The sequence below is a fragment of the Sardina pilchardus genome, chromosome 12 (assembly GCF_963854185.1).
Source record: "Sardina pilchardus chromosome 12, fSarPil1.1, whole genome shotgun sequence".
NCBI classification, from domain to species: Eukaryota; Metazoa; Chordata; class Actinopteri; order Clupeiformes; family Clupeidae; genus Sardina; species Sardina pilchardus.
This window is the reverse complement of record NC_085005.1, coordinates 15,758,442-15,780,590: the sequence shown is the minus strand read 5'-3', so window position 1 is coordinate 15,780,590 and position 22,149 is coordinate 15,758,442. Positions and strand designations below refer to the sequence as shown.

Below are 22,149 nucleotides of genomic sequence, written 5' to 3'. Positions count from 1 at the left end.
TGTTTTAATGCAAGGATTTAAACTGTAATGGATTTTACACTGAAACTGTATGCAAACTACTGCACGTAGGCTATGTGTGGATGTGCACAAATGGATATAATGAATTATAGCCTAGTATCAGGCTAAGGAAAAATGAATGCTCTCCTTAGGATATGCTCACCAACAGCAGTGAAATATAGTGAAGGAGTAGCCTATTTTGTGACCCAGAATGTCACCATTGGGTTCACTGGATCGAGCCAAATGACTCCATGATTGCCATAGTTTTGAATTAATGAATAATAAAGCGTTCTTTTTGTCATGTTTGCAATGTTTACTTTCTTCTTCTTCCTTCCCTCCTTGCTCCTTCCTAATGGTGGTTGGCAAACTGCTTTTGGAAGCATTAGGCCTAGGCCTACTGACATTTAGGCTACCGAAATGGAGTGTGCCTGATCTAATAATAATAATATGTACTGTACATTCTTGTAGTCAGACCAGTTTCCTCTAAGAAGTGAAACAAAAACCTAAAACAGACATCACCTGAATTTTTCAGAAGAATTGTTTTAATTCTTCAAGGTTCACTTTCTATCTCCAACTCTTGGATGGGTGGCTGTGTAATGTTTACTTTTGTTGAGGGCGGGGTCTTTAGACTGGGAGGATCAGTGCGTGCCGTGCGAGATTAGAGCAACTGAAACGTCATTACGTTTTGGATGACAATGCGGCGAGCGGGAAAATTCATTTCAGTTGTTTGGTAACGCTATCGAGCAGAGGTAGGTGGCTGTGTTGAGATCAAGTTAACATTAGTCATACGCAGTGAAATTGTAACCTTATGCTTTTATATTTAGTTAACAATCGTATTTGGACTTCGATAATGATTTGGCTAAACTGACAACAGCGGTTACTAGTTAAAGTTAGCCACTTTAGTGGCCCTGCTGATGATACAAGTTAGCGTAGTTTAGCATCAACTTCACATGATAACTATCTAGTTACTCGTCCGGTAAGGTTATTTCTTAACTCCCCATTCACAGACACATTTAGATAGCTGTCCTGTGTTCATTCGTAACGGTTTACCGCGATTGTAATGGATTTGTAGAATGTAGAATAAACTGATGACGTTGACATGCAAGTCGGATTGTTGTGGCTAGCTGTCTTGCAGAGGAGCACAGAATCAGAAAATGTTCATGTAGAAAGTTGAACTTTACAAGACGGATTTAATGTTAACCTTACGTCTTTGAATATAACTAATCTTTTCACCAGCTGCTAGATGTCGGCTAAAGTAACATTAGCTGTTTGGTTGTTGATTGTTAACATCCCCATGAAGTTCCTTGTTGTGCTAACAGTTAACTTGCATTGTGCACAATGTTTATAAACATGTGTAGTGGCTACATCCTACAAGCTGTACATCCTGATTGGTAATGGCTGGACCTGTGTGATTTCGTTGTACCTACAATAAAAAATTACTTTATTCCACAGAACACGATGGCTATGAGGAGTGAGAGCAGGGTGGAGGCAGAGGTTGAAGAGGAGGAGAGTTTTGGGCCCCAGCCCCTAAGCAGACTTGAGGTATAGCCCACACGTGACACCTTTATTTTCGTGTGCCTGTGTTGGTAATCTGTGGAACCTATTACATAGACACGTATACATATACATTAGAATAATTGCCTGCCAGAATCAATATACTGTGTATATATATATATATATATATATATATATATATATTCCCCAACTATTTATAATGTCATACTTTGCTGGGTCTTCATCAAGACATAGTTTGTGGGGGATTAGTGTAAAATTGAAATGTTTAAAGCATCCTCAGGGGACTTGTCTCAATGTGTCTGTTTCCTGTACAGCAATGTGGCATCGGTGCTGGTGACATAAAGAAACTGGAAGATGCTGGCTTCCATACTATCGAAGCGGTGGCATATGCTCCCAAGAAGGAACTGCTTAACATCAAGGGCATCAGTGAAGCAAAAGCAGAGAAGATTCTGGTGAGACAGTTACTGTTAATCAAAGTGATCTGTTCGTTGCCCTCTACTTTGCACTGTTACGTTGTATTATTCACACACACCTGTGGTCTGCTCTTTAGGGTGAAGCAGCTAAATTGGTGCCAATGGGGTTCACCACAGCGACAGAGTTTCACCAGCGACGGGCTGAAATAATCCAGATCTCCACGGGCTCCAAGGAGCTGGACAAGCTACTTCAGGGTATGTGTACAGTATATATTTAATGAAACATGATTTACTCAGTGGTGTAGTCTAGTTAGCTGTAGTGGATATACTGTGATGTAGTTTGTACTGTGATCAACCCCAAATGTAAATACGTATCCTTGCCTATATTTTAAGTGGGTATACTGAGATGGCGATGCTTTTTAAGTCAGTATACAGCGTAGTCCTATGCATTGCGTAGACTACACCACTGGATCTTCTATTTACTGAAACATGAAACATGAAAATAAGGACTATTACATGTGTTGGAGTGTGCAGTGGTTTTACTGGTTATGCTGAAGCAGGTTTTATACATAAAAAAAGAGAAAGAAACTAGATGGCAAAGGAAAGTTATGAGCAGCAGTTTATAACAGCGCTTTCCTGTATAGAACTGCTAGAACAAGAGATTAGTATACTGTGGTTTCATCCAGCACTGTACTTGAGTGAGTGTGAAACATTGGGTTTCATCATGGAAGAAGCATGTATTTTTAGGCTCAGTAAACAGTCTCATATGAACCTGTGGGTTATGATCTTGGATGTGTTTCTGTTCCAGGTGGCGTAGAGACTGGCTCCATCACAGAGATGTTTGGGGAGTTCAGAACGGGAAAGACACAGTTGTGTCACACCCTTGCAGTGACCTGTCAGGTAGTGTGTCGTTGTCAAGAATGTGAAATGCGGAGTCAGTCTCAATTTACTGCTCCACAGTCAGCCCATTTGAATATAGGCAAGAGAAATATTATGTTGTATACTGACCACCCCAAAGCACTGATTTCTCTAAAGATGGAAATGGCAACAGCCATAGAAATGCTGTTGGGGTTCAAGATGACCTTCAAAATAAAATTGTATGTCTCTGAAAAAAAGAAACCAATTAGTTAGTGGAATATATGATCATTCAACCTGTATTAAAAATACCCTCAAGCTCATATTTTGAGTTCAATGTCATGGTAAAAGTCAGGCATGTATTTTGCGGGTTGACGTGTGTTTTTTATTATTATTATTGTTATTATTATTATTATTGTATTATTGAAATGTTCTGTTTGTCCTTCCCTTCAGTTGCCCATTGACCAAGGTGGTGGAGAGGGTAAAGCCATGTACATAGACACAGAGGGAACCTTTCGACCAGAGAGACTTCTGGCTGTGGCTGAGAGGTGTGGACTTCTGCGTTACTCATAAACTTAATTTAATATGTAACTGTGCTGCTGACGTTATGCTTCAAAATTCTGTCAGCGTCCGAAATTAACCTGACGTAGTGCTGGAAGTCGCTTTACACTGAAGTGTTTAATATGTGTATTTATTTCCAGGTATGGGTTGGTCGGGAGTGATGTCCTGGACAATGTTGCTTACGCCAGAGCCTTCAACACTGACCACCAGACTCAGCTGCTGTATCAGGCATCTGCCATGATGGCCGAATCCAGGTAGGTTCTTCTCCCATCCTTGAATTGTTTGTGGTTAACCTGTTCCACCCTAAACTCATCACTATCACCATCACTATCCTCCACTAGGACTGTTAACCTCCAGTAACTACCATTCCAAAGTTTCTACATACCAATGCTAAAATGATACTGTGGCAAAAATCTTCTGTAGTAGGAGGATAGACCTAGACTTCAGAATATGAACCTTTTAAATTCTTTTGTTAAAATCTCATGAAGATTCCCGTCTTAAAATGTTGGTCCTAATTAAATGGGCTTGTATTAAAACATGTTTCAATGTGTCCCTTCTTGTATAGTAAAGGTAGCATAGTAGTTTACTAGTCTAGTAAAATTCATAACTTTATGGTTGATGAAGGTCTAACGACTGAAAGCTAGCACTCAGTAAAGCTTTTTTGCACAGACTTGAAGTGTGCGGATTCTTCTTTAAAATAACTTTATGGTTAAAATGAGAATTCCCACCTCTCCGTGTCAGATATGCCCTGCTGATTGTGGACAGTGCCACGGCGCTCTACAGGACCGACTACTCCGGCAGAGGAGAGCTGTCCGCCCGCCAGGGCCATCTGGCCAGATTCTTACGCATGCTGCTACGCTTGGCTGATGAGGTGGGTCCTGAAAAAGCATCTTGGCTTTTTTCAACATTTCTCCTTTTAAAGGCCTTGTGACGGACCGCTATGCGGCCGCAAAGTTGCCGCTCTTGTGGCAGTCTATATGTGCGGCCACATAGCGGTCCGTCACAGGCCTACTGTAGGAACCTTTGTTAAATGTGTTTTGGGTCTTCAAAGAAATTCAGAGTGGGCCTTGCTACAACTCTGTGTGTGTGTGTGTTTGTCTCCTCTCTAACGGCAGTTTGGAGTGGCGGTTGTCATCACCAACCAAGTGGTGGCTCAGGTGGATGGAGCGGCTATGTTCTCTGCAGACCCCAAAAAACCCATCGGTGGCAACATCATAGCACATGCTTCCACTACAAGGTATAGTATAGAGAAAGCCTCCGAGCTAGGTGAAACTGATTGTTTTGAGAAACCGAGATCTATGTGAAAAATCGCCAGGTTTCTCCTTTAACGTAGCGCTTCACTGCGCTTTATTTTGTGCACTTTTGCTTATTATTTAAATTAGGGCCCTCCGTGTTGCCACTCACCTGATGGCGGCTATTTGTGCCCTTTCCCCTAAACTGTTATCCTGTCCTCTCTTCCTTTCTCTTTGCTACTGTTCCTGTCTTTCATCACTCGCTGCAAATAGGTTGTATTTAAGAAAAGGCAGGGGAGAAACCAGGATATGTAAGATCTACGACTCCCCGTGTCTACCGGAGGCGGAGGCCATGTTTGCCATTAACGCCGATGGCGTCGGAGATGCCAAAGACTGAAGAGCACGGTGTTTCTACTCAGAGGAGCACACACGTAACCGCTTGGATCCGCACAGCTTCAGCGTAACTTCAATGTTTGATGTCTTGGCAGAAACTCAAGCTAAAGGTTTGTTGAGAACTTGTCTGGCAATATGAAGCTTGTGGAGACTGCAGAAAATATTAACACAATTCTGAACTCAAGTGTATTGAGAGGTGGATTTTTTGACATGGCTTTCAACCCGTAGTTGCAGAAGGACTGCTTGGGAGTTGAAGGGTTTGGCGTGTCCCTGAAAGAGGTGCACGCTTCATAATCTCAGCCATTGATCCCCAGATTGGGAATAATCATATTGGAAGTGTCGTTTACTGTAGGAGATGCTATATAGTTTTCATTTGTGGGATTTCTTTGTTATTGTTTGTCATCGTCCTGCTGCCTTTGTCTTTATTTCTGTGTTAACCATCTACACGTTGTGTACATATTATATATTAAAATCATTTTTATGATCAGGACTGATGGTTTCATGGCTGATTTAATCTGTCGTTTCCGAAATTGGCACACCTGGCCTAGTTTGTAAACAAGTTATAAGGTGGCTGGACTTTTTTTTTTAACTGAACGCTCACTGTAAGTTTGTTACATGGGAATACCATTGCCCTCTCATAAATACAATAGTAACGGGTACCTATTCATACTGGCAGTCACGTGACTACTGGCAGGCAAGAAACATTGACAAAAATGGCTAATGTCGCTATCCAGAAGGTGACATCTGCTCTGCTGTGTGATGAAGCCCTCATTTGAATGTACACCCTGCCTGTCGGTAAATGACCGATAACTAGTTTTTTAAAAAAAGACACAACTGGCAATTAGTGCATCCAATCGCACAACAACTATCTGTCATGTCGTTTTCACCTTAAAACACCAACTTTCGTTTAGTAAAACTGGCAACATCCTTGCAAGATCCTTGATTAATGGTGCTCTTGCCCGCCAGCCAGTTGTTGTGGCGTCACATGCAAAGTATGATGCATGTGCAAACGTCCCATGACGTTTTCTATCCACTATAATGTGGTTAATCCTATTTGAGTTAATTTGGTCATGAACTGACAAGCCACCTTGCAAAAGAAATAATTCACAGATTCAAATAAAATCAACTTTTAATAAATACACGTCAGTCAACGAGTGATGATTTGAATTAAAAGTATATAGTGCAGTGGTCTAACACAGAGTAAACAGCTTTACATGGAATGTTAATGTGAGTCCTTGAAACAAGCATGTACTGTATTGACTTTAAATAGAATTTGTAATCTTTGTAAAAAAATAAAATAATAAATAAAATGACCAAAGGTGAGGACAAACATACTTCAGCCTCTTATGCTGTTAAAAAAATACTTCTGGACTTTGAGTGTGATCTCAGTGTTATGTCTGAGGTCCCATAACACAAAGCGTAAAGACGTGCACTGATTCCGAAACTTAAGTGGAGAGCTATTTTCACACACGAATATAGAACCATAAGAATTCAAGCATGCACTGCTTAACAGGGTAGATGACAACTTTCACACAATTTGCTGTTTGGGATGTCAAATGAGCATGTAATTCTAAAATAAAGTTAATTTCTATTTAATAGCCTTCACAACACCAACACGACAACAATTAAATATTGCCTGAAAATTTGGAGGGCGTTTAGTCTGGATTGATATGCCTTCACTTGCAACATTAAACACACTGACACCATGAGCTTGATTATGATCATTTGTCTTCGTATTCTGCTGAATGTACCAATTACGCACTTAATTAAAAACTCAGATTAAGACTTAATTGAGGTAAAAACCGTATATAAAATTCTGGAGGGGGGGGAGGGGTGCACTAATCAGGTGGCATTTTATACCTATTTCTTACTTCATCCCTAGCAAGGAGTACTTGGAGACTACAACTAAGTGCACCTCAAAAGGTGTTACACAGTTGACAAAACGACCAAATTACTGAATCAGTTTATCAGTGCAGAATCAACATGACTCGATCCTGAAATGTTTGCACTTTCGACCACATTGGACACAATACCACACATGGTCATCTACGTAATGGAATGGGGACTGCTAGACAAGCAGTCGTCAGTGCTTCATCTGTATACCCATATTTCTGCAGGTGTTGAGGGACGAGACGGCCGTCTAGAAATCCCCATTCGATGGAGACAGATCTGACGGTGTGTCGATCAAAGCTTCCAGTTCCTCCTCAAGAGTAGAGTTGTCAGTCTCCTGTGTGAATCATAGGCTTGCATTTAAACCCTTTCATTGGTGCAAAATAATCAAATTAAAATGCAATTACGCAGTTTGGAAAAGACAAAGGGAACACTGCCACTTTTATTGCTCCCTACAGAAGGAATAACATTTCTGCTTAGATAGCAAAAGGCAGAATGCTCAGACTCAGAGAAACCGCTCACCTCACTGGTCACACTGGGCATCTGGATCGCCAGTCGGGCCCAATTGCTGGCCTCTGAAGTACTCCCAAGCTCCTTGTGACACTACTCAAACCATAGTGAACAGATTTTAGTACCCTTTTACTCTTCACTGTATTTACATATTATTTAGTTTAGTTACAAACATAGTTTCATATTAAAGTAACACATTGAGGATACATAAGTGTAGAAACTAGATGAGCTCAATTTGGCCAGTAGAGTTTAATATTCACTGTATTTACATATTATTTAGTTTAGTTACAAACATAGTTTCATGTTAAAGTAACACCTTGAGGGTACATAAGTGTAGAAACTAGATGAGATCAATGTGGCCAGTAGGTGGCACTGTCTGAGAGGACAGTGTCCAGTTCCAGCCACCCAAAAGTAAATCTGCCTTTCACCAAGAAGAAAACCAGTTTCAAGCAGAGGCAGAAGCAAGATGAAAGAAAGTGGCTTTTCTCAAAGGAATTCTCAGCTCAGTTTTCACTGCTATTGTAGTCTAAAATGTCTCTCTAAAGGGGAGCTTGTTCAGCCAGATTTTTTAACCTGCTGAAAAACAAGCTGCAGGGCAATAGTTTAGGTAAGTTGAAACCCAAACCACAACACAATGTCCAACAGCATGCGTTGGATGGGAGGACAAGTTAATGTGCCACTTCACTTTTATCAGGTGTTTAAATGAATCAAGTGTTGGAAAGCTTTTCAAGGTTTGCAAGGATATTCTGAATTCAATGGAATGCTTCAAAACTGCAGCGAACACAGTGAATGTGCTGGCAGTCAGGTTCACCACAGAAAACATAACAGTGCCTCAAGACTAGGCTTGTCCATGACGTATGAAAATGGTTATCAGATTTGGAAAAGCTCTAGCAGAACTGATGATCCCTCATATAAATGCTGACTTTACCTTGGCAATGTAAACCCTCACAGTCTTGGAGAAGCCGGGGCTAAGCTCTTCTGCCTGCAAAGACAAAACAGAGACAAGACTGCTCAATCTTACACCGATACAATTGTCTTTGTCAGATAAGACTTTCAGGTTTATCCCTAAAGCTCTTACACTCCTGCCTGAAAGTTGTATATCCATCTTGAAAAAACAAGTGTATTTTAATATAAACAGGAAATTGTGTTGAGTGTTCCTCGGTGCTGGGATGGTGACTGTGATGATGACGATAATGATGATGAGGACGAAGGCCACTTACTTTGAGGAAGTACTCCAGCGCCTCATGGACAGTGGATGAAGGAGGGGACTCGTACAGCGCTGCAGCAGCCTTCTTCTCCAGCCAACCCAGCATAGACACCTGGAGGTGAAGCACACACCAGCATCATGGCTTGAGGTCAAGAATTAGTGGCCTAATCATGCATCAATCTAGTCAAGGAACAAGATCATTATTATATAATCTTCATCTGCTACATGTTCCTACAGAGGCTATTGAACCACACCCAGGCTTCATGGCTTGAGCTCAAAGAATTATTGGCCTATTCTTTTTTTTAATTATTTTTTCCTATCATGCATCAACAAGATCATTAGTAAAGCATCTTCTTCACCTGCTACCTGTTCCTACTGAGACTATCGTGTATCAGTGTTGTGTTAATCCCCTGGGTTCAGTGCCCTGACACACTGCTACAAATCTCATTTGGGAATGATCTAAGGTTCCCATGAGCCCTGGCACGTCTCCAGGCCTACCTCATAGCACCAGCGCCCAAGTAGATAGAAACAGAGGGGGTCATCGTCCCTCAGTGCGATGGCTCTATCTAGATGCTCCTGCAACAGTCAGAGCAAGTTCATTATAGCATGACATGACATTTGTGATGAAATAAAAAATGTTTTTAGATGAACTCAAGGGAGATGGATATAGTTATTATGACACTGCAACAACAGAATACAATGTTATTCTTTTATCTCAATTAATTACAAAATGTAAAATAATTCTTGGAATAGTTGATAGTTGCACTTTCGCGCGCTCTGTCTGCCAGCTTACCTTGAGGATGTGGCTGCTTTTCAGTTTGCCGTGCATGCTTTCATACTGTGAGTTGAGGCCGGTAAGGACGGCAAACCTAAAGAGGAGCATGCGTCATCAGAAGAGGGACAAAAACAAACACACACGCAGGACAGGAGTTCACCGGTCTCTCAACTGGCTCGCTCACCATTTATGGCATTCGGCGTTCAGGCCATTTCTGTTCAGTGCTGCCTCGGCTTCGTCGCGGCCTGAAGGGAGAGGATCAGAGTTTGAGCGGGAGAGTGCCAGGGAGGTTGCCCCTCTCGTAAACAGAGGCACATGTTTATCTAGTGACCTATGACCAATATCACATATTGAGGGTTTCCCTCATTTCATTAAACAAAGCCACTGTATTTCAAGCTTGTGTCTTTCTTTTCTTGACACAGTTGATATCATAGCTGCTATGGAAATTCTGAACTCTCTGTCCTCAACTGGAAATGTTATCAAAAAATGGAAGAACATTTGCTTTGCAAATGTGCTCTGCTAAATCAACTGGAGAGACATGACTGTGGCAGCGCTAATGTCCTGTGCTAATGTCATGTCCCACTGACACAACAACATTTGTGCCACGACTGTGCTGGTGCTTTAGACAGTCTGACTCAGCAAACACTTAAAGGAGAAATCCGGCAGTTTTTCACATAGATCTCCATTACCCGGGGTCATCGAGTACAGTCAGAAAAAAAAAAAAAAAACAACCGGTTTTACTTAGATTGAGTTACTAATTCCAGTAGCTAACGCAGCCAGGCAGCTACAACGCTACACTGGGCATGTCCATGAGCACCCGTGTGTTTCTCCTTCTCACCTTGCTCAGCATAAGACTTCTTCTCTTCCTTGTCGTCAGTGATCTCATACATGTCATTGTAGGCGCGTGCAAGACGCCACAGGAACTCTGTGCTGTCAGAATACTGAAATCACAAATCAGCACAATCACATGGAGGAAAAGCTAAGTGGCTACTGCGGAGACAGTTACATAATTACATTATAAGTGCAGAGAAAGGCTAGACTGTATTCCACACTGGCAAGTCAATTTGATACACTATTTACATTTACAGATAACAATGATGATATGCGTACACAGTCCTGGTTCTGTAAATGGGGACATAAAGTGTCAATAAGCACAGGACATGCACTTCTTTCAGCAAATCAACATGGAAGGGAGGGGTGTAATTTAATATCTACAACATTTTTGCCAGAATAACATGTCTTGGTACTCTGTGATATCGGCATCAAACGACTGTTGCTGCTGCTGCTGCTAGATTCTGACAGAGATGCTCACCAGAGGCTTGTTGGTGTGGAGCAGGTTGAAGCCCTCCTTCTTGGCTCCGCTGTCCCCCTCATGCAGCAGGTCGCTCTGGGACAGGAGCAGTGCCAACTCGGCGCTGGGCACGTCCGTCACCATGGTCACCATGGTTGCCATGGTGGGCCACTCTCGGTCCGCGTCTTCCTCGTCGTCATCCTCGGCCTGGGAGTCCTCCTGGCGAAGGGTGAGCACGGTGGCGACGCTGCGATCCTCGTCATCCTCTTCGTCGGACTCTTTGTCCTCCTTGTCGCCTTCCTTGTCCGTCTCACGGTCTGTTTCACGGTCTGTGTAGTCTGATTCTGCATAGGCAGTGGAATACCTAGAATAAACAAAGACAGGAATCAAGTATGTTCACCATAAACAAAGACAGGAATCGTGTATGTTCACCCAGATCATTTTCCATGTGTCTCAAAAGTGATTCCTTCAACTGGTCAAAGATCTCTCCTTCTGAGGTATTTCTACAGTTGCCTTCAAGAACTGTTCCACTTTTGACAACTCATTTCATGCAGATCAGACAATTCTGCAAAGCAAGCTTCAATATGTATTTTCACAATTATCACCCCATGAACTTCGACTATGGACATATTAAAAATAATTTCTACATAATCACCACGGTGGATTACAGTATTTTACCCAGTTAATACCCCACCCCCACCTTCTCACCCTCCATACAGGCTGAGTTACTGCCAGTGCCCACTCCTATTTGACCCAGTTAAAGCCCCTTCCTTGCAGAGCCTCACTCTCTCCTATGTGACCCAGTTCTAGCCCCTTCCTTACCCCCCCTCGCTCTCCGTTCCTCCGCACGTGCTGGCTGGACCAGCGCTGGCACTGAAGTAGATGGAGCTGGAGCTCATGGAGTCCGTCCGCTCCCGCGGGATAAGATGGCGTCTGCGTCGCGCCCGCTGGTGCTCCTCCAAACCCTTCCTGATGGGGCACAGAGGTCATGCCAGACGGTCAGACCACACGGAGGGCAAGTAACACAACACACCAGCATTTCAAGCAGCTACTAAAGCCGTTAATAGGCAGGTGAACATGACACCTCAGTGAGTCACACTCACTTCACGTCCTCGATGATCTTCTGGGCGATGTCCTGCAGGCCAGTCCGCAGCTCGGACACCTCGCTCCTGAGGCCCGCCACGCACACAAGCACGTCGTCCAGACGGTTCTTCAACTCCACCTGCTGTTCCGGGGAGAGACCCTGCAGACCCTGCAGGGCCGAGCCCAGCGCTGCCACCTCTGATGGCATATCTAACATAACACATGCAAAACAACGTGATCACATAACATGCAGTCCTAAGTCCATTCGTTATCATTCCACCTGAATGTCCAGCATTCTCATCATCTGTGTTAGACAGATCATTTAATAGGTGTACATAGTACTGTATGCTCCGATGGGAGAGTCCAACGACACCAGTCACCACATCGAACATAAACAGTATGACAATCATAAACTTTGAGGTTGATCAAACTTGCTTATGATTTAACGGATGTGCCAGCCTCTCCTTACCTTGCAAGTCAAGGGCAGGTGTTTGTTGTCTGTCCACATCATCTGTGCATGCCATAAGAGTAGAGGGGCTCGCCTGAGGCACCTCAGGATCCTCGGTTCTTTTTCTGGAAACTTCCTTGTAAATAAGAAATCCGACTACACCAGCGCCAGCCGTAGCTCCGATACCGAGACTAATTAACCCATTTTTCCCGAATGTATTCATGATGCCACTTGCTAACATTTCAGCCTGTTCTTACAGTATTCCAAATAGTACACTGCACAAGGGCACCCAGTCAAGCACTGTTTAACTAAATCTTGTCTGATATATAGTGACGATATTCCACGTTTAATATTGATTTCATAATGGATTTAGTCAAGCTAACATGTTCTCGTTTACAGCCATGTTAAAGACACTGCATTGCTACTCAGTGGTTATACGTCTCTCCCTAAATGCTCCTGCTCCTACGTGAAAACATTCCTTTTTATCTCTGCGTTTAAGCTCGTTCAGGACTATCACACTGCATAAATCAACAACTAATGCAATGTCACTCCAAAATTCTAAAAGAAAGCGAAACTGGCCGCTTGTTGGCTAGTCAGCTAGCTAAGACCAACGTTGGGACATATCAAACGAGTTTGTCTTGCTTAATATTAACGGTCTGACAAAGTAGAAAAACGAAAAAACCTACCCAGTGGGTTATTTACATAAAATGGCAAAAACAAAGCAATAACGTTACAATAGTTGATCGATATTAATCAATTAACGACATGTCCTCAATAATGTAGGCATCCACGCTTGCACGCGACGACATGCCAAAGTGATGTTCGCCACTGGCAGATTATCTGATACTCTAACATGAACCAATGGCAACCCTGTCAATGTCATATCCTAATCGAATTCATTGTTGAGAGTATAGCTTAAACGTGCCTGGATCTCACATGGACGTTTTTACGGCGCAGTTTGTTTTCCCTATCTCCCTCATGTCTGTGACAGATCTGCCAAGGAGGATGAGAACGAAAACATGAAATGTGTTACAATATAAAACTTCCGGTGGGAAACTTTAATGCGCCAGCCATGTGGAGCATTCTGCTACAATCTGTCACGATGTAATTAAATGTAATACAATGTTGCACTGACACGTGCCAACATACACACACAAAAAACATTGTAATTCACCACACAGAACACAAAGAATTGGCAAAGAATGATGTTGAATGTGAATGTAGGTTATATTTTAGACTTCAGTTGCAAGTAGCCTGCCCTATTGTATTTAGTTACAAATGTCTGAATACTGTTCATTAAATCTAAGGAGTGTGCTTTGAGCTTCAGTCCCTTTATTGAGTGAGGATATTAAAGATGATATCTTTAAGACGAGAGGAAATGTGTTTTAGGTAGATGTGCAAAGACATTATTACAGATTGTACAACCTTTTCTTTTGCAGACGGGCTTTAAAAGGTTTGATCCTCAAATTTCAATATACAGAGCAGTCGAACTGAACGGTGTCTGGGGATGCCATACCTTCTGATCAGTACATTGCTGCGTTCGGTGAGTATTTCTGTTTATTTTATTTATCAATGAAATAGTAATGGCGTGTGTGTGTGTGTGTGTGTGTGTGTGTGTGTGTGTGTGTGTGTGTGTGTGTGTGTGTGCATTCATCATGTGTGCTTCTAACATTGTTAACAACAGTAATAATGTTGGTGTTGTTAACGGCGATGGTGGCTGTGGTGGTTATCCACAGGAGACTGGTCCTACCATGGTTGGGGATGATATGTCTGATCCTGCCATCATGAATTATCTAGGAGCTAGAAAAACCACCATGCTGGGCAACAACTTGTGAGTGTAAGGCACAGAGGCCATCATTTACATATTATCTATGGTACAGGGTCTCATGATCAAAAAGACATAATGCTAACCTCAGATGAGTGATGACCACAACACTTTTCATCTGATTGTTGTCTTATAATGTAAAAGGAAGGTGTAGTGTTTAATTATTGTTTTGCCACATTCAGTATCTTGGAAATGCTTTTTTGATGTAAAACAAACAAGGCTTACATACATAATTGAGGATGTGATGAGATCTCTCTCTTTCTCTCTCTCTCTCTCCCTTGAAGGGATAAATCGTCACTGTCTTTTTTTTTTTTTTTTTTTTACTACAACCACTACTCGCGGCACCTTCTGCCCTGTATCTAACCTGTAATTATTTGCGAATATAACTTCACCTTATTGTTTGGTTACTGTTCAAGTAAACCAGTGATTCCTGACTGCTGTCTCTGCACTGCAGTGGGGAGTATCACGTGGGCGAGCCACCCAGGACTGTCCTGGACAAGTTGGAGAAGATTGGCTTCAGCGTGGTGAGCATGACAGGGGTGGGGCAGACACTCATATGGTGCCTGCACAAGGACACCTGCATGTGAGCCACGGTGGCACCCCATGATCTGAAGAACGTACACAAAACTATCATGACGGTGTTCTCATATGTGTTAGTCCTTCAATCATACAGTAAGCACAGGCTTTGATCAAGTGAACTATTGTGTATATTTCTCATTTCACAGTTAACTGAATTACATGTTAGTGTCATTGCACTACATTATTAGCTTGTTTGACATGTATTAAATAGACCTTCAACTCATGATGAGGTTGTGTTTGTATAATATTTCAAATGTCAAAACTGTGGCTCAGCTGTGAATGTATACATGTGCATAGCCAGGGACTTGGCTGGCTGTACATACAGTAGGCTACGTAATCCATGTGTAGATTAAGCTTAAAAGATCTTTCTTCAATGGGGATTTTCATTTAAGTTTTCTTACAGTCTAGAACTAATCCACATATGGGGAAACTGGCCCATACTGTGAATCCTGTAAAAATGTTGTTTAGCTACATAAATCTGGTATTCATGTCACACAGATTAAGCTTTCAAAATAATCAACATCTCTCCTTTTCGTCTCTATTGTTTGGGTGAGAGATTTGACTCATGAAGGTGCCTGTAGAAGCCCACACACCGTAATGTTATTAATACAGTTCAAGCCATGCGTGTGAGAGCTCATATTCCATAAACATGTGTCACTTCCTCCTTCTCTTATACTGTGGGAAACCGGGTTTCGGGACAAAAGGGGAGTGTTAGGAATGCATTCCTCAGTAGGTGTTCTGATGGAGTGTCAGGTAGAAATCGAGAGCATGGATTGCCACATACAAACCACATACAAATCACACCCGTCATCAAACTACAAGTAAAGATGAGCAATGCTTCACCTGTGAAATGACAATGTTACAGTTATGGGAACTGTAATGTTTTTTTTTATTTACGTAAAATTCCTACCTGTTCATGGTGTTAATCAGGGTTTCAGCTGGGATCAAATTAATTTATGATAAACACATTAGTATTGACACATTATGATAGCACAGTAATGCCATTTCATAGACTTTTTGATGTGTGACTAATTAACTTTTTTTTTTGTTATGTTTTGATTGTTCAGAGAGGGTAGAGAAGCGACACACACTCTGGCTCCATATCAATGTTTTTTTATTGAGTGATAACGTTTTGGCTTTGAACCTTCAACAGATTGTTGCCTTTACTCAATGACCTTCAACTATGCTCAAGATCAAAACATGAAAGAGATCAAATAGGTAAGTGTGATGCGGTGAGAACGGGTACATTTACACTGGGTAAGAAACACTCAATGCCCTTAAGAGTTCTGTCAGCATAGGGCTCCCATTTGTTACGGTACCTACAGTATGTAATGGGGTTATGTAATCAATCCTTATCTGCTAGTCAAATAAAGGCTGGAATGCTGGGAATTTCACAGTTTATACCATTAATCAGTTATAGGGTACATCAGCATTAACACAATAGATCATCCCTTCACTTGAACAGGTGCATTATTGGATGTTTCACTCGTTGAAAGATAGGTGGCGGGGGCCTCGAGTGCATTCACAGGGTGACTTTTGCTGTTTTGCACCTGCTAGTGTCTGCTGCCTGAGGAGGATTCCACTCTGTCTGCGAACTTATTTGGTATTCAGATTATATAACTTTTACTCATGGTAAACATAATCGCTTTGAATGTTGGCATGTGGGTTCAAACAAATAGCATTTCACAGGGGATAGAGGGCAGCCTGCACACCTTATGCTGTAGGTGCAGTTATTTACAGCTAAGTGCAATTTCGGAGAAGGAACAAGAAAAGCGCAACACTGCTTACTCAACAGTTTAACTAATTTATTGATGATGAGGATCTGACTGACCGAAACATCAGCTCATCAATAAATTGGGTGATCCTCTGAGTAAGCAATGTTGCACTTTTATTTTTCTTGCTCTTGAAATACATAGCAAAAATAATTCATATCAATTAAAAAGGTAAAGAAAGTAACCAGCATCTAAACATTGCGCTTCATGTTTAGTTCAAATGAAGGTATACAAAGTTTAAGTGAGTCCAGAGTTCTTCACTCCATGGGTAGAATTTCATAAGGTTTGAGGTCATCATTTAAACCTGTTGACTTAAACCCTATACGCAAAGGTATGTCTTAATGCATCACATTCTCATCCAGCTGAACATTGTGTTTCATGGCAGTAAAGAATCCTCTGCATAGTTGTCATTCAGACGAGCAACACTGAAGGACACAATGTAACAAAAGAGACATTCCATATGTGATCATTATCGTCGCTATGTCATTGCCTCATGAATATGTTATGCTATGTGTCCACTGGAGCCCTGCCAGATTTCGGGAGAGCCCAACTGCTACGTTTGGCCACTCAACAATTAGTCTGCCTCTGGTGACAAGGCCCTGGCCTTGTCGGGCTAAGAATGATGTACAAATTTGCGAGACAAATTCTTGGGCTGGTCTTATACATATCACCTAGCACAACTTCCACAGCTGTGTGTTTGTGTGAGTGTGTGTGTGTGTGTGTGTGTGTGTGTGTGTGTGTGTGTGTGTGTGTGTGTGTGTGTATGTGTCAGTCATTTATAAGACCTGACACTCATTTCTAAAAGAGAAAGCACACAACACTGCTTTAAGTGTGATTCAATAGGTAACTTATTTTTCCAATAAAAATATAAACTCTCGCTTTGAATGTTGCGGTATTTCAGGAAACAATATATTACTTTATTACTTTATGACTCAAAAAGGGTACTTGTGACCGTTTGAATTTTCGCTCCGCTTATTGGATTATTTTGAATTCACGTGAACACAAAGGGCACTTCACTAGGAAAGTGATAAGGAAATATGCATCTTCTCTAAAAAGGCCAAATCAAAGTTTAGATCAAAGTCCTTCTTAGATTACACAAATCAGCGGTGATAACAGAGGAATTTATACTGGTTTTGGCCTTCATTCATGTCAAATAGCTGTTTGATGTGACATTATTAATAAGCAAATTGTTCTGCATGTATTCCCTCACGAAATCTGAGGGTAGGAAGTAGGAATAGGAAAAATACTGCACCCTCATGTGGTACAAAGCATTCTATAAAGCAGGAAGTGTACACTAGTCTGGATGTATCCTGTTTTTGACAGGTTCTGCTAACAGATTTTTAAGTCCTCAGAAATTAGCACACCATATTTGGTGTAAACATCTGTCCTTTTCTTTTGAAGTTTGACGGCATACTGTGTCAACATGATGCCATCAGTTCACTCATAAGACACTACCACAATAAACAGAAGTGAAGGAGGAAAGAACTGTTAGTCAACCTGTGTGTAGATTAGATTAACTAGAAGATAGTCTATCTCCAAACATTCGCAGGACTCACACTTAACATACAGTAAAGGCATTCTTTAACATCTATGTGAATTCAGGCTAAAGCTGTTTTTCCTGGTTAGGTCGTGTCCATTTGAAACCACACAAAAAGCACATGGTCTGGTCTCTCTTTACAGTGTTATGTGGAAAAAGCTCATTCCTTTGGGAAAATGAGATTTCCAGTCTTACAGGAAAGACTGGCGGGAGGACAGGCGTCTGCGGGGGTTGATGTTTACCACCAACATGCTAACAAACATCAAATCAATCAATTAAAAGCTTTCTGTAGCTGTGAAATTACACACTAACCAGTGTCAGCCTTCTGTGATTATGAAAACTACTGTCTGACTACACGGAGGTAGGGTATTGTTTACTGTGTGTGATTTGACCATTTGCTCAGCACCCTGCATGGCCTTTCTCTTTGAAAGGAATTTATAGGGGTAAGGTAACATAACCCCCACGGCAACATGAAGCCTGCATGGCTCTCAGCTCCTCCGACTCTGGTCAGTGATGTGAATGAACGCATACTCCGCCTCCCACTCCTCCCACTTCAGCCGTCCTCTTATGCTTACCCCTGCTGAAGGTCTCAGGAAACATACTCTACCTACAACCAGGACCTTGGCAAGTCGCTTTGCTCTCTGTACTCACTCTACTTTGGGACATAGTGTGCGATTAAAAACAAAACAAAACAAATAAACAGTGGATTTAGGAGCGAGTGGCCGAGACTGCGTGCTGATAAAAGGGACTGACGAAGCTGATACCAGAAGTGGAAAAAGTCAACTGCCTTATCTCTGAGGAGAAACCCATCTACCTAACACAAGACGCTGAGGGTGACTTGTCTGATACCGAGCCTTCTGTGGGGACAGAGACATTGGGGAAGCCAGAGGGGGAGAAGTGAGATCCATACAAGCTCGGCAGGTCAAACCCCCTCATACAGGCAGGGGACTTGCAGGTCCGGGAAGAACAGACTTTGGACCTACACTGTCTACTAGACTCACAAGGTCCACTCAGGTAAGCTTTGAACTGTGCAACCGGATAAGGAGAAAGTACATAGGCTACAGTAAATGTAATGACAGTGTTGGATACTGTAGTGGCTACAGGGGTGTAACACAACAAGGGATTACATTAATAGTATAACTCAATGCCAGCAATGTGGTATGCGTTTCATTCAGATTCACTTTTGTTTTGCTGAGGTTACATTTTCTTATCCTCCATTCCGAGAGCAGCGTTTCATTTGCCTTTTTGGGTAAAAACAGTCCTGCATGTGGTTGTTTTTGGTGGACATTTTGTACCTATGGCTGGTTATCTCATCTGAGGAAGAATCCCAAAAACATTTTCCCACATAGCTGAAGTTTGTCACACCATTCCCTTACGTGAAACGAAAGGAATGTTGCTGCTTCAAGGTAATGGCATGTAGAGGACATAGTGCATGAAGAAGATATCTGCTAGAGTGCTTTTTAACTCTGTCTTTGTAAACCCACAAACATACATCCTTACACATTTAGGACTGTAGAATTTAATTGGGCTCTATCTGTATTTAATCCGCAAAGTTTAGGTGATTTATTGAGGTGTAAACAAAATGCTGGCAGGTGCTTTGTGCAGTTCACTGGTCAAGAATGATAATGGTTGCAGTTTTAATGTGCTGTTGGGTTTTAAAGATTTCTGCCCTTAGAAAAGGAAAATAGGCCACATTCCTACGCTTCAACATAATTCTGAAGGTTTGGCTGCCTCAGGTGCTTTTTGGTTTGGCAGAACACACACACACACACACACACACACACACACACACACACACACACACACACACACACACACACACACACACACACACACACACACACACACACACACACACACACACACACACACACACACACACACACACACACACACACACACACACACACACACACACACACACACACACACACACACACACACACACACACACACACACACACATCCAAACTCAATAGTTCATTTCCCCCAGACAGTTGTACTTTGGCCTTAACCATGAGAGTGCGAAAAAGATTTCTAACCTTTCATCTCTGACATAAAATGATACAGTGAAACCAGTGCCAGTTGAAACATGTCCTGATTGCCACATAATATGCTATGCTATACTCATGACCTGATTTGAAAAGAGATAAGAGTTGTTCCTCTGGAAAGAAATGCAGATGTAACCTTTACACTGGTCTCCTCTGCATCACACATAACAAAGCCTACCTTACACTGACAGACTTGGGAAAAATTCTTAAAAGACTGTAGTCTTTTGAGTAAAGCTTGAATGAGGGGCATTAGTTAAACGACTACCATCTTTCAAGAATCTTTCCCAAATCTCGTCAGAGTCTGTCAGTGTAAGGTATAGGCTTAAGACCACAGAACAGTTTTAACCATTAAAGTCTTCACTGCTTCATAACATCTATTCCACGTTCACAACCTGGAGATTTGAAACCAGGACGTAACAAGTAGTAGTTGAGAATGTGGTCCTTACTGTAAGCACGTTGTTGACATAACTTTTAATCTGTCCCGCACACCGGATCTGGCTAAAGACCCAAGTGTTCATTAGATCAACAAAACATACACTAGTCATGCCTGGTGATTTGAACGTAGTCCCAGGGACTAAAGGAGATGTCTGAGAACCTTGCGGTGACTAAAGTCTCCTTTACTACAGTATTTCCCCACATAGCCTGGGAATGTTTCAAAAGAGAGTCACTGTATTCGCTGCATATCAAGCTGGCCAAACTGGTTAAGACCTGATTCATTACCACATATACTCTGTAATGATAATCAGCTGATTTTAAAACTGTCCTTTTTTTATAATGCTTAAAGCTTTTACCTGAAACAACTCACAGAGACCAATTACAGGGAGAGACACCCCCGAGGCAACTGGGGTGAAGTGCCTTGCTCAGGGGTAAAGTGCCTTGCTCAGGGGCACATTGGTGGCAGTTAAGAATCAAACCAACAACTTTCCAGCTTCCAATTTGGAGCCAAGTGTCTTAGCCTTCCTTAAACCATCACCGCTTTGAAATGAGATGTGGTCCTAAAACATTGTGCTGATGGTCGTTTCTCTTTCTTGTCTTCCACTCCAGATGCCTCTAAAGAACTCGCTCTACTTCAAGTCGGCGACCCTGCGGTGGTCCCGCAAGCAGAAGCCGAAGGTCATGCTCTCCAGCAGCATGATCAGCCAGCCGCTGGGCGACTTCCGCCACCTCTCCCACATCGGCCTCGACGAGTCCTTCGGCGACGTCTCCGCCTTCCAGCGCAGCGGCAGCCTGGTGCTGCACGGCTCCCGCAGCGACCAGAACCTGTACCTGGTGGGCCCGCCGCCGCCCAAGCCGCCCCGGCTCCTCACCCCGGAGGAGGCCGCCGCTCAGGCCCGCAGCAGGGCCACCAGCCCCACTCACAAGAAGAGCCACTCGCTCCCCCTGCTGGACGAAGTCGAGGTGGTGCACCTGCCCTGCGCTGATCAAGCGGACGGCGAAGTGGACGGCCTCGTCGGACTGAGCGCCAAACTGCCCCCTAAAGCCCAGCGGTGCGGTGTGAGCGTTGTGGGAGCAGACGACCTTCCCTTGTCTCTCAACCTGGACCTGGGGCCCTCCATACTGGACGATGTCCTAAAAGTGATGGACAGCCATTGAGAATCTGCTGAACAGCCATTACATTGGTGGACTGCTGTACATAGACGTTATGACAAAAAAAGCCCTTTGGCACTACAAACTGTACTGAGGTAATTGATAAGGAAGAGATGACATAATTGATCCCTTAAACAGGGTGTGGGGACATGAAGGAAGTTCCTTGTTCTGCCTATGATTACCCACTTCCCAGCAATTTGTAAATATCTTCTTATTTTTTAAAGTGGGAGATACTGGGTAAAGGGAAACACCTTTCATTTACTTTTAACTATAAGCACTTCTATGGTTTAAAGGAGTCACCATAGAAGGTACAATCCTCATTGAGTATCAATGCCTCATGGTGTATTTTCCTCTACATAGAGGAAACATGTTGTAAGCTAAACTAGTCTGGAAAAGGCTAAAATTACTCCTGGTCCTCAGGTCCTTGGCTTAAGAACCCCTTTGTGTTGTTGTACATATTTATTATACATGACTTAATGGTCTGATCATACTTATTATCCAAGTCAATAAAATATATTTGAAGAATCATTGATGATTAACTGCATTTCTAAGCCAATTTGACGTGTACAGACCATGTTGAGAATCCAGACATGTTGAGAATCCTCTGATGCTTTATAGAACTACAACT

The 22,149-nt window shown here is 42.4% G+C and overlaps 4 protein-coding genes across 4 annotated transcripts; 3 read left to right on the top strand and 1 right to left on the bottom strand.

Annotated features, from left to right (window-relative positions):
- The first annotated feature begins 687 nt into the window (after window positions 1-687).
- rad51 (RAD51 recombinase) lies at window positions 688-5,456 on the top strand. The gene is made up of 10 exons (XM_062550604.1): window positions 688-746; window positions 1,450-1,539; window positions 1,827-1,964; window positions 2,063-2,180; window positions 2,734-2,825; window positions 3,234-3,328; window positions 3,482-3,595; window positions 4,083-4,212; window positions 4,457-4,578; window positions 4,847-5,456. The coding sequence occupies exons 2-10, from the start codon at window positions 1,456-1,458 to the stop codon at window positions 4,968-4,970; spliced, it is 1,017 nt and encodes a 338-aa protein (XP_062406588.1). The 5' UTR covers window positions 688-746; window positions 1,450-1,455; the 3' UTR covers window positions 4,971-5,456.
- A 621-nt stretch (window positions 5,457-6,077) lies between these two features.
- rmdn3 (regulator of microtubule dynamics 3) lies at window positions 6,078-13,155 on the bottom strand. Its single transcript, XM_062550945.1, has 12 exons — window positions 12,192-13,155; window positions 11,743-11,932; window positions 11,462-11,608; window positions 10,661-11,003; window positions 10,187-10,289; window positions 9,533-9,593; window positions 9,367-9,442; window positions 9,072-9,149; window positions 8,587-8,685; window positions 8,295-8,348; window positions 7,379-7,459; window positions 6,078-7,193 (listed from the first exon to the last, which is right to left on the bottom strand). The coding sequence occupies exons 1-12, from the start codon at window positions 12,409-12,411 to the stop codon at window positions 7,107-7,109; spliced, it is 1,539 nt and encodes a 512-aa protein (XP_062406929.1). The 5' UTR covers window positions 12,412-13,155; the 3' UTR covers window positions 6,078-7,106.
- A 500-nt stretch (window positions 13,156-13,655) lies between these two features.
- LOC134098196 (GTP cyclohydrolase 1 feedback regulatory protein-like) lies at window positions 13,656-14,779 on the top strand. The gene is made up of 3 exons (XM_062551186.1): window positions 13,656-13,713; window positions 13,907-14,001; window positions 14,450-14,779. Exons 1-3 carry the CDS (start codon window positions 13,678-13,680, stop codon window positions 14,580-14,582), a joined length of 264 nt encoding a protein of 87 aa, XP_062407170.1. The 5' UTR covers window positions 13,656-13,677; the 3' UTR covers window positions 14,583-14,779.
- Window positions 14,780-18,490: 3,711 nt separating this feature from the next.
- On the top strand, window positions 18,491-22,049 carry LOC134098216 (cdc42 effector protein 2-like). The gene is made up of 2 exons (XM_062551214.1): window positions 18,491-18,897; window positions 20,979-22,049. The coding sequence occupies exon 2, from the start codon at window positions 20,979-20,981 to the stop codon at window positions 21,525-21,527; it is 549 nt and encodes a 182-aa protein (XP_062407198.1). The 5' UTR covers window positions 18,491-18,897; the 3' UTR covers window positions 21,528-22,049.
- Window positions 22,050-22,149: the final 100 nt, after the last annotated feature.